General features: G+C 38.0%; 1 protein-coding gene across 1 annotated transcript in view; it reads left to right on the forward strand.

The window, feature by feature from the left end:
* Positions 1-319: 319 nt before the first annotated feature.
* Positions 320-12,881, forward strand: part of TOPAZ1 (testis and ovary specific TOPAZ 1) — a 115,075-nt gene continuing 102,513 nt past the window's right edge. Inside the window, 3 exon segments of the mRNA XM_046002152.1 lie at positions 320-674; positions 1,126-1,324; positions 1,326-3,590. Of these exon segments, the coding sequence (XP_045858108.1) occupies positions 320-674; positions 1,126-1,324; positions 1,326-3,590 (2,819 nt within the window).

Consider the following 12,881-nt stretch of genomic DNA (forward strand, 5'->3'; position numbering starts at 1 on the left):
GAAAGCGCCCTGAAAGACTCCAGGAGGCTCTGGCCTAGAAAGGCGCCACGGGCCCGGTCGCAAGCAGCGAAGCCCGCAATTAAGGGCTTGTCCGGGCTCGGGCCCTTCCGCCCGTTGGGCCCCGCCCAGCCTGCATAGGTCGGCCGCGCACAGACCCCACTTCCGCTTCCGGCCCTGAGCCCGACCGCTGGTGGCGCGGCGCTGGGCCAAGGCTGGGGCTTGGCGGAGGGAGCAGCTTTCGCGCGGTGGGTGGGCGCCTGTGAGCTGGTGCAGCCGGCCTCCGAGGGCATCGGCTGGCAGGGCAGGCCGCCCGGGGCGGATGCGGCGGCCGCTGCCCTCGGGCCCCACGGCGGCCCACGGGCGTGAAGGCGACGTGCGAGGCCCGAGGAAGCGAGGCCGGCGGCCAGGGCCGGGCGAAGCGGGAGGCTGCGGCCCTGAGGTCTGGGAACGCGAGGAGAGCAGGCAAAAGAGGAGAATGGTGGCCCGGGCGTCTGGGAGAGAAGAGGTGGAAAGTGACAAGTCGGGTGAGGCGTCCTGGGCTGGGAAGGCTGCTGTGAGGCGGCTGAGAGGAGGGTCTGGGGGCCAGGGTAGCCCTTCAGACCCCTCAGATCCTCGGGGATTAGAAGCAGCGAGGGAGGCGGAGCTCCTCTTCCAGTTGGGAGGACGGCAAGAAAGCGCTCAGGGATTGCTCCCATTTTTGCATTTGCGCCGCAGCCTGCCCCATCATTGTTCACACTGGTGTTGAACTTGAGTGTGTGTGGGCTTTTCCGATGCACGTGGTTGACCAGGAGGGGGGAAGAACAGGAATTCTCTTAGAAGGTGTTTGCCGTGTTAGGAGCCCGTGGTCAGAATTACGGTAAGAGGAATTCCTACTAGTGATGCATTTCGGGTAGTGTGAAGTGATACTGATGCTAGAGGTTATTCAGCTGCCTTGAAATTTATGTAGATTGGTATGTAGTTCCTTAACAGAAATTAGGTCTTTCATTTAAAAAGCATTTGTGTGTTCCCATGCAGGTATTCAGGGAAATAAAACTGGATGGCTTCACAGTTTTTAAATTTTAAGTGGTATTGCTTTTTCCTCCTCAATATAAAATCTTTTCTGGTATGTTTTGTTGTTTTGATCAGCCAAGGAAAAAAGAAAAGTGACTGAAGCCTCAAGTGATGATCCACAGCCAGGGACTGACCTGGTAAGAAAGGAATCATTAACCAATTTGGAATCTTTCCAAACAGTGGAGTGCAGTGAATTTCAAAGTATGGCTTTCTTGTGGTCTTTGGGTAAGGAAGGTTTGGTAGAAGGTATTAAAAGAAGAATTCGAATTAAAAGACAAGAGCTTAGAAAGCCCACCTCTCAAAATAACTGAAAATAAGGCTAAACAAAATATTAAGGTTGAATTCCAAGATGAACTGTACAAGAATACTCCGAAATATTCTTGTAACAGCTTGTCACCTGTAGTAGAAAGTAATTCCATTTTAAAATTACATGATTGCAGTTGTTTCCCCCATTCCAAGGGTTGTAATGATGAAAATAGCCTTTCATATAAACGTGATGGTGGACATATGCATGTACCAGAAAATTCCTGAAAGTTAAAGAAAGAAAACTTTAGGAGTCTTGCAGAAAAGAGTGACACAAATAATGCTCCTCAGCTTTTACAAACTGACGAAAACTTAATAGGAGTAAATAAGTTATTGCTTGAAGAAACTGATTTATACCAAAGTAAAAGTAATGGCTTGTTTTCCTGCCTTCAGAATGAAAACAGTAAATACTCAATAGAGGAGAGCAGTGTTGGGAGAAAACCCAGGAAAAGGATGAAGGTGTCTGAAAAAGGAGATGAAATGATTATTGAGATGAACTTCTCTAATATGTATAGCAAGTCTGAGTTGTTATTACAAGAAAACCAAACAGGTGCTGAGGATAAAGGAGCAGAGACTTTAGAGGCTAAAAAAAGTCCTTTAAAAGTTTTGAGAAAAATAAACCACAATACACTCTCCCCAGTGGATCATTTATTAAGTCTTCCAGAAACAGCAGGGAAAAAAGCAAGTCCTGCACATCATGTAAATGCTATGTTTCAGAGAACCCTTGAACCACTTTTGGAAGAAGAAATAAAAAATGCTTCAGAGCACTTAGGATTTAAAAACATGGAGCCAGAAGAGTATATTAAGTTGATGCAAAGCTCGATAGTGAAATTACCTAGTGATTGCTGTAATTTTGAAAAGAGATCTTCATGGGAAGACTTGAGAAATGAAGCTGAAGAACTGAAGTTAGGCTGTCACAGAACAATACCAATGACTGGAAAAAGAACTTGGCCTTGTTATTCCTGTGCTAGAATATCTGCCCCGTGTTGGAAAAAGTCTTCCTTGCCAGATTCAAATAACTTTCTTCCTGGGTCTCGGGAAAGTTTTAAGCAAGATGATTTTCTTAAACACCAAACAAATCAAACTCACTTAACTGATTCTAAATTATCATTACAAAGTACCATAACAGAAACAAACAGTGAATCTTCAAGTAAAGAAAAATTGGATTCTAATTTAAATTATTTGTCTTCAGTCTCCACAATAGAACCTACTTTAATGATTATAAAGGAACCCATAATTGATGATAAAAAGATACAGTCAGAGGAACCAAGCAGAAGTGGTTCAAAGGTAGTTTCTAATACTACTGAAGATACTCAGCTAACTAATGTGCCTCAAAACTTAACAGGAAGTAATAAAAAAGATAGAGGGAATTTAACAAAATTTAATTTGACAGTGGCTTCCCAGGATGTCCAGGAAGCAAATAACTCTATAGGCAAAACTATTCATCGAAAAGCATGCTTTGCTAAGCAAACCCTTGTGGTTCCAGACTTGGTGAAAATACTGAACACAGGACGGCTGACTAATTTTAAAATTCCATTACTTAAGAATAAAACAGAAAAAAGGAAAGAAATAAATGCAAGGACATCAGAGAGAGAAGCATATAGTCCCTTAGAACTTCTTGACAGTTTATCTGGAGCCGAGGTAAGACAAAATAGGAATAAAGAAAATATTTCTACAGTAACTTCAGGACCTCAGTCTTTGAGAATACAAAATAGTGTAACTCCAGTGCAAGCTAATTCTGACTCGTGCAGCTGCAAGCATTCCTGTAGTATTTCTTCAAGTTTTTTAAAGCAAGGTAATGATAATAAACCATCCAACCACATCTCTGAACCAGGCAATATTATTTCAAACAAGGAAGCTGTTTCTCTCACAGTTGAAAGAAATACTTTTTCTTGTGAGCTTGAGTGTATAGAGAAAAGTCCTGCTTTCCGCTCTAATGAACAAGAAACATTCAAACCAGTTTTCTCTGAAGTTAGTGGTAGAGAAATGACTAAGAACTTTACAGAAATTAAAATGGAGTTTCCAGATATTCTTAAAGCATATGAAGATGATGTCCTCTTAATTGATGTCATTCAAGATGATCCAGACCTCTTTGGGGCCTCCAGTGAAGGAGAGCTCTCATTTACTTCAGAGTTCCCTATGATAAACCAGGAACCCAATATTGCTGAAGAGCACCAGTCAACAGACTCTAAGTACATGGAACTTCCAGAAAAAAAAGAACCAAGTGATGACCTGAGGTATGCATGTTCAAGTATGCCTTTTGGTGCAGATTATTGTTGGGTTCAAAAGCATTTTCTGCTCTTAAGTATCACTAATTTATTCAGTGATCACTGAAGCTCCATTATTTTTTTAATCCCATTTATTTACTAAATGTAATACAGCACATTACTGCTGAGACCTGGACATGTCATTATGCTAAAATTAGTGAAAATGAAATAATTACACACATCTTAGAAATTATAGTGGGGCAGATTAGCTGTTCAGAATTTAAAAAGATGGTTTGTAAAGTGGCTTTTAAAACTACTAACATTGCTTCTTTCAAAAGTGTGTTTGTTTTCCTATTTTAATTATTACAACAAATATACAGATATACTTTTTTTAAAAAAAGATATTATTTATTTATTTGGCAGAGATCACAAGTAGGCAGAGAGGCAGGCAGAGAGAGAGAGGAGGAATCAGGATCCCTGCTGAGCAGAGAGCCCGATGCAGGGCTTAATCCTAGGACCCTGGGATCATGATCTCAGCCGAAGGCAGAGGCTTTAACCCGCTGAGCCACCCAGGCGCCCCAGATATACTTTTATTTCTGACAAGTTACTATTAAGAAGCTTATATTTTAGCCTATCTTCTGTGGCTTCCTTCTTAGATAAAAAATTAATTTTTTAAGGAACATAGAAGCCTTAGAAAGTTTATTTGATGTATTTAGGACTTGAGAGTAGAATAAAAAGTTAAACCAGTTTTCAGAGGAAAGTAGCATTTTCTCAGGGTTCTGCTTTTTAAGGTGATGGTTCTAAATGATTTAGCCCCCAAAGAGGGCAAGTTTGCCTGAGGCAACTTAAAAATGGAACCAAGTGGTAACCTTTGTGCTCAGGAATTTGATCCATTCTGGTTGGTCCAAATTTTATATTATGTCACATTTTACTAAACTTTTATGATTCTTTAAACTCTAATTTATATGTTACAATACTTGAATAAAGGAACGTTTTGTGAACAGACTCAAAAGGAAACATGAAAACATTTTCTGCTAAGATTCACTGCTACATGACTTAAGTCTCTCTGGTATTTATAAATTTTATTTGGTTCCTTTTGTGATATCATATTCTTCTTGATGTTCTTAGTGTTTTAAGAACTTGTTACTTCTCAAAAATAGAATACTTTCTGCTAAATGGAGGACTAAGAGCTTTATTATTTATTTTTAGTGATGTAATGAGATAGGGTTGATAATCTGCCCATTTTGAAGATGGAAAAAGTAAAGATGACAAGTTGTCACTTGTCCAGGGTCACACTGCTAATAACATAATCTGGATTTAATTTAGGTCTGTCTTACTGTAGAATTAAGGGCTTAAGAAAAAAAAATTAGTGGTCAAGAACTTGACCTTTGTACTCCTTATAATTTTTTAATCTCCTTGCCACCTAGCAGCTATGAGACCTTTTAGGCAAATTATTTTACCATATCTGTAAAAAGGGAAGATACTTGCCTCACAGGTTAAATCAAAGAATGGATTTTGGTTTTAGCATGGCACTGGGTGAGGAGTAAGGGTTTAATAGAAGGTAGTTTTTTTTTTTTTTAAAGATTTTATTTATTTGACAGACAGAAATCACAAGTAGGCAGAGAAGCAGGCACAGAGAGAGGGGGAGGCAGGCTCCCTGCTGAGCAGAGACCCCCCCCCCCCCCCATGCGGGGCTCGATCCCAGGACCCTGGGATCATGACCTGAGCCGAAGGCAGTGGCTTTAACCCACTGAGCCACCCAGGGGCCCCTAGAAGGTAGTTTTTGAACGTGATTTTAACTCTTGTTATACCATGCTTCCTTTGAGGAATTCAAAGGGAAATTAGAACAAATCTTCTATTTAAGAGAAGACATCTCAGTTAGCTAGTATGATGTTGATAAAGACCTATCACCAAAGGTAGAAAGAGAAAACTATGAATTGGGCAGGAAGTTTGCTGGGTTTGTTTGTTTGTTTTTAGTATAATGGCTGATTTTTGAAAAAGTGATACATGTTTGTTACAGTAAAAGTATAAAATGGGGAATCCTAAAACTACCACCCCAATAACAAATTAATTGCCAACAATTTGTATTTATTTAGGCATATAGGTAAATATAAATTTTAGAAAAATTGTAGCTTGCCATTTTTTAGTAAAAACATTTACTTTTATTAACTCTTAATTAAGGGTATAGGGACTAAGGCAAACCTAAAGGGATTGCTGAAACAATACAGTTCTCTATCACAGGAGATTAGTTTCTAAGTGTCTCTTTTAAGTTAATAAGATTATTTAAAAGTTTGAATTTGATCATGACTTTTAAAAATTGTGTTCTAAGTTCAGATAGCAGCCTGCAGCATTTGCTTTCCTGACATGAAAGATGAATATAACAGTACATTTTGGCTTTTTCTCCTGGTTTTGCCTCCAACATTTTTGTTTAAAAAAAAGAAAAAAGTTTGATATTGTTAAGCCTTTTATCATTAACATTCTCTTCAATAATCTGAATTCCCAAAGACTCTTACTCTTAGTTATGTATTTAAATTGATTCAGTTTCCTACCACCAATCCTTTTACTTTCCTCTAATATTGACTATTTAGTTGGCTATATTTTAAAAGCGTTTTTTTTTTTTTTTTTTTTTTTTTTTTTCCAGGAAAAGTTCATGATAGCTCTGTTCTTTAATATCTTGGATACGTGGGAATGTTGTCTAAGAGCAAATTGGGTATAAAATTTTCAATTTATGTTTTTCCTTTTTACAACTATATAGTCTTTTCTACCTGTTTTCTCGCTTTGAGTGTTGTTGTGGAAAAGTCTGAAGCCAAACTAATTCTCTTTCACTCCTTTAAACTGCTGCCACTGCTTCCACCATTGTTGTCTTCTTTTCCTGCTCCGTCTTCCTCCTCTGTTGTCAGTTGTTTCTCCTAGACAAGGTGAACCAGTTTGATTTGCAGTATCAAATTTACTTCAGATGAATTTTCTGATTGTCTTTGAACTTCGTTTCTCTTTATTTCAAAAGCACCAATTAATACTTTTATTGGCTTCTTTTCTTTCATATCTTCTTCTGGTTCTTCATTCTTCTTTTGGTTTTCAAGTAAACTTGAAAATTTCCTCAGTTATTTTAAATGTTTTCTGCAATAGAAATACCAGTTTTATAATCATCTACAGTGCTAGGATAAACTTAACAGGGAAAAGTTGAGGCCTGATAACGAGAGGATCTGCTAATAGTTGTGCAGAAAGTTCTTGATGGTTCTAGAACTAAATGAAGCTTAAAATATAATTTCAAATTTCACTTCTTTCCCTTTTATCAACCAGTTGCTAGTTCATATATTACTTTTTCCTCATGCTAAGACAGTAAGAGGTTGAAGCCTGTTAGACTTGAGTTTGCATTTTATAGGAACAGAAATTAGAGGTGGGAGAGTTAGGCCCAAATACTGTTAGAAGCTCTGGACTTCCTCTTTTGTTAAAACAGGTAGAAAAACCTGTTAATTCAATTATTGGGTAAAGTGCTCTCAGACATGTTAGGGACAATTTTTAAGATGTTTATGTTAGAATGCTTATTCATTGTTGATCTCTGCAGTGGGTAAAGCCCATATTAAAATCCAGGTTGTTAGAATCATATTGGAACTAACACTTGAACTGATGAGCTTGTCAATGTATAATTTGTGAAATTGGTAAAATTTTTGAAGTTGCCTGTAAATACAGTTGGAGATCAGAGAATATAATAGTGTTGGACTTAGAATATAGGATTATCTTCAATCACAATTTTATTATATCCTAAAATTTCAGTTGAATGATATTATTCAGTGGATCATTGAGATTTTAAGAATCTGCCAAGTATTCAAGGGAATTATTATGTAGCCATGGGAGAAAAAAATCAGTGTGTCTGAAATAAAAATATATAAACTAAAGTACTAAGAATACTAATAGTTTAGAAAAAAAGAGATGAAAATGCTTCTTGGGAAAGTCAAAATTTCTACTGATTCTTGAAGTTTGGATTGATTTAGATTTAACAAAGGGGAAGAAGTTAAAAAGTTTGGTGGGGGAAGAAACATAATGGTAGGGCAGATTATGAAGCATTTCCTGACTCAGAGTTAGGAGCCATTTTGTTCTCATAGCACCTTTTGCTACCTTGGTTATGGCACTGATTTTATGATAGTATAATTTACATCTCTCTCATCTGTTAAATTCTTGGACTTCGTGAGTGTAGGAAATGTCCATGTGTCATTTACCTTTGCAAGTTCAATCCATCATACTTTGAGGGAAGGGAGAGAATTAAACTTTTAATTTCTTCTATAGTAGGCTATTCCTCAGGCATCTAGATTTGAATATATATAAGTGGAGACAGTGAATCCTTTCTTTCTAAAGCAAATAAATGTTGATGAATAATGGGAAATAAGACAGGATGAGTAGGGTGATGCCAGATTAAGAAGGTTGGAAAGTTGGTCATCAGAATTTGAACTCATCTGTACAGAACTGATGCTGGTGATCAGTGAGGATCAGTTACACCATCTTTGCAAATTGGATTTAAATCCATAAGGAACATTGTATGTTCTGGAGACGATAATAATAAACACAAACTTATAGAGGGAAAAATGCCTGGTACCAAGGCCATTCAAATGACTCACAGGGCAGTCTTTCTCTCCCTTGTATATTTGGACTCTAGCCTTTCAGAATGCTTACCTTGCTCCATTCTCCCTTTCCACTGAGTATCAGAGACATTCTGCAGTGCAAAATTTTACACTCAATTGTCAAAACTAATATATAGTGTCTACCCTATGATAGATACATCATTTATATTATTTTATTTAGTAAAATAATTATGAGTTTGAAACTGACCCTATCGTTTTATTGTAACTTTTTTGAGTATAGTCGACTTACAATATTATATTAGTTTTAGGTATATAGTATAGCGACTCAACATCTCTATACCGTATACTTTGCTTCCCACAAGTATAGCTACTATCTGTCACCATACAACACTACTAAAATATCATTGACTGTTTCCAGTGCTGTGCCTTTTATTCCCATGACTTACTCATTCCATAACGAGAAGCCTGTCTCTATTGCTCTCTTTACCTACTTGTCCCGTTCCCCTACTCCATGTCCTTTTGGCAACCATTAGGTTATTCTCTATCGGTCTGATTCTGCGTTTTGTTTATTCATTTGTTTATTAGATTCCACATATTAGTGAAATCGTATAGAATTTGTCTTTCTCAGTCTAACTGATGTCACATGATACCCATCCATGTTGTTGCAATAGCATGATCATCCTTTTTTAGTGCTGTGAATAATTGTGTGTGTGTGTGTGTGTGTGTGTGTGCGCGCGCGCGTGTACACCACATCTAACTTATCCATTCATCTATCAGTGGATACTTAGGTTGCTTCCATATCTTGGCTAATGTAAATGCTGCAGTAAGCAGAGGTGCATATATTAGTGTTTTCATTTTCTTTCAGTAGGAGCATTATTGGAACTTATGCATCAGTTCTGTACAGATGAGTTCAAATGCCAATATGGCAGTTCTATTTTTAATTTTTTTAAAATATTTTATTTATTTATTTGACAGAGAGGTCACAAGTAGGCAGAGAGGCAGGCAGAGAGAGAGGGAGAGACAGGCTCCCCACTGAGCAGAGAGCCCGATGCGGGGCTCGATCCCAGGACCCTGAGATCACGACCTGAGCCGAAGGCAGAGGCTTAAACCACTGAGCCACCCAGGCGCCCCTCTATTTTTAATTTTTTGAGGAACCTCCATACAGTACAGAGGCTGTACAGTACACAAGGGTTCCTTTTTCTCCACATCCTCACCAATACTTGTTATTTCTTGTGTTTTTGCTTTTAACCATTCTGACAGGTATGAAGTGATCTTTCATTGTGGTTTTGATTTGCATTTTTCTGATGGTTAGTGATAATGAACATCTTTTCATGTGTCCATTGTCCATCTGTGTGTCTTCTTTGGAAAAATGTGTGTTCAGGTCCTCCAAAACTAGCTCCCTTTAAAATTGGTGTTTAACTCTGTGAAGGACATGCAGCTGGTAAGTTAGTAAGGGCTGAGATCTGAGCCCAGAGTAACGTGCTCTGAAGTTTGTCTCCCCAGCCCAAAACAATGCTGGGAGATTGGCATTTTGGTTATTTTTATGGCTTTAATTCAATTATTCTACAGATTGCCACAGAACATTTATTTACTTTTGATCTCTTTTCTGTCTCATCTCTTTCTCTTTAAAGTGTCATTCTGACTTCACCTTTTTCTCTTGGACCACGGAAACCATTGTTTTTTTGTCTTTGACAGGATATATAGTATTCTTGGCGGAGTGATCATTTGTAGTATTAGGGGACCTAGCACTGTGGCATCGGGTCAGGCAACCTCTGGCCAATGAATTGGATAATATTTCTCTGCTTTTGGCCACTTGTTATTTGCAGAATAATTGCCCTAGTAAATTTTTGGCAGCCTTGTTCAGAGACAGAGTACGTGAATGTATAAATAAATGAGCATTGACCACAAGTCATATAGTTAACTCTTAAAAAAGCAGTAACATTCTGAATTTTTCTTGGGCAATAGTTTTCAGACTTGTTCTGCTAGTAATTATTCTAGAGCACTCCTGTTCCACCTTTTTGTCGATTGACCTTAGTAAAGATACATAATTGTATTATAATCCAGTACATATTTAAGAATATGTGAAACAGTGGATTTACAAAAATAATATTTTCTTTACTACAGTTCCTGGGTGGAACACATTAAACTTCATCATCCCCTTGTAAAATGCTTCTGGTTAGAGGATAAATCTAATGTAATCCATGTAGTTGTTCAGAAGCCTTTTTTACTCTCCTCTCTTTTTTGCTCAGATCTTCTCTTTTGCATCTCTGTACTTCTTCTGTAGCCTCACCCAAGTCTGTTTGTTTCCTTTCTTTCCCTTACCTTTCACTTTTAAAAAATTTTATTATATTGAAATTCAGTTAATTAACATTAACATATTAGTTGCAGAGGTAGAGTTCAGTGACTCATCAGTTGTGTGTAACACCCAGTGCTCACTAACTACATCAAGTGCCCTCCTTAATGCACATAACTCAGTTACCCCATCTCCCCACCTACTTCCCCTCCAGCAACTTTCAGTTTATTTCCTATAATTAAGAGTCTCTTATGCTTTATCTCCCTTCTTGTTATATCTTATTTTATTTTTCCTTCTATTCATTTTTGAACCTTCCCACTCTGTCAAGGCAGAGCTATACCTTTCTACTCCACCAGTGCAAAACTGTAAAATAATTTGTGTGGATTATTATGTTGCTTTATTATTTTTTTAAACTCAGATTGACTGTCAAATTCAAAACAAAACTAAATTACTCCTAATAAGAGTGGCATGTGCAATTTTACCTTCCTTGTGAGTTATTCATAGTAAAAATTTCTCACACTTTTAAACTTTGCCGGAAATAAAACTACTATTTTAATATAGTACTTTCAAATTAAAGTAGTACATTTGCTGTACCTTTTTATGGCTTTGTTTTATTTGCAGGAATAACTGTCTATGTGTGTGGAGGTATACCTATTTAAGAATGTAACTTTCAGAATAATTAGCAACTGCAAAAACATCCCTCAATTCTTCTCTATTTGAGCCACTTAATTGTATTCATGTTATTACTTTAATATCTCTCACAGTTTTTCCTTCCTCTCAGTTCTCACTGCTACTGTCTTATTCATCTTTCTTCTAGATTATTGTAATGAGCTCCTGGTTAATCTTCCTGAATTCTCTTAGTTTATCCTCCACAGAGTGATATTCGGAAATAGAAATTGATCTGCCAGTGACTGCTACATTGCTTCAGTGGCTTTTAGCCACCTGAGAATAGAGTCTAAATTGCTTGGCATGTCTTTTTTAAGGCTCTTAGTGGATTTCATTCATTCTCTTTGACAACTGGTTTTAGTGGGGAGAAAAGGGGAGTGAAAGGCTAATGAAAGATAAGCACAAGCAGCTCACTGTTTTCACAGTATGTCGTGTACTTGAATCCTTTTGCATATGTTTCTTTTCTTCTTTTTTAATTTTTTTTTTTTTTTTAGATTTTTATTTACTTGACAGATGGAGATCACAAGTAGGCAGAGAAGCAGACAGAGAGAGAGGAGGAAGCAGGCTCCCTGCTGATCAGAGAGCCGGATGTGGGGCTCTCGATCCCAGGACTCTGGGCTCATGACCTGAGCAGAAGGCAGAGGCTTTAACCCATTGAGCCACCCAGGCGCCCCCTTTTTTAATTTTTTAAAAAGATTTTTATTTAGAGAGCATGAGCGGATGGGAGGGGGGCGAACCAGAGGAAGAGGGAGAAGCAGACTCCTAACTGAGCAGGGAGTCAGATGCAGGGCTCAATTCTAGGCCTTTGTGATCATGACCTGAGCTGAAGGCAGACACTTAACTGAGACACCCAGGAGCCCCTGCGTGTTTCATTACCTGGAAGTCCCTTTCTTTTTATTCAGTTATTCAAATCTCATCTGAGCTGTTATTCTAGGAATTTGTTCCAGTAGTTCTCTTGGCACATATCTCAGTATATTATGTCTGTTTATATGTGAGCCTTCCTTATACTGGGATTCCCTAGATAGAAGAGAGGCATCTTCATTTGGGTCTCCCTAGTGTTGGGCCAGGAAGATGTTAGGTGCTAAGTATATGGAGAGCAAGTAGGTACACATGGGCCCTGTCCTCACTGAGATTTTCATCTTCCAAGAGAGGCAGATAATTAAGCAAGTACAATCAAATATGATAGAAGTACAAGATGTTAAAGGCTCCCTGGTCAAAGTAACATTTAAGAGGAACACTAAAGGATTAGAAGGATTTAGCCGATTGGTGAAGAAAAGTAATTAGAATTTTGTCATAGAAGAAATAGCCAATGTAAAGGCCGACAGGGAAAGGCATGTCATAACTGAGAAATAGCAATAACGTTCCCATGGCTTAGGGCTTGTATGGCAAGAAATAAAGCTACAAAATGTGCAAAAATCGCAGTCATTAAGGGCCTTTCAAACAGGATGACCATATAATTTATCTTCTGAACTGAAAAACTTTTGGGAGTGAAATGAATTTTTAATAAGATATGCCAGGACAACAAGCATAATAGACCAGCCTAGCTACACTAGAAGTCATTGTGAGTTTGAACTTTATCCCAAGAGCATAAGGATTCACCAAAGGACTTTTAAATAGACCAGATTTACATTTTAAAAATCATTGTAGCTCTGGCGTGGAGAATAAGTTGGTAGGGAGCTATTGTAATAATTAGGCTAAAGGACAAGATGACTTCAAACAGAAGTGGGAGTGTATTTGAGAGAGATTTAGGACATGAAGATTGATTAATCTGACAGATTAATCAGA

The sequence above is a fragment of the Meles meles genome, chromosome 4, assembly GCF_922984935.1.
Source record: "Meles meles chromosome 4, mMelMel3.1 paternal haplotype, whole genome shotgun sequence".
Classification (NCBI taxonomy): Eukaryota; Metazoa; Chordata; class Mammalia; order Carnivora; family Mustelidae; genus Meles; species Meles meles.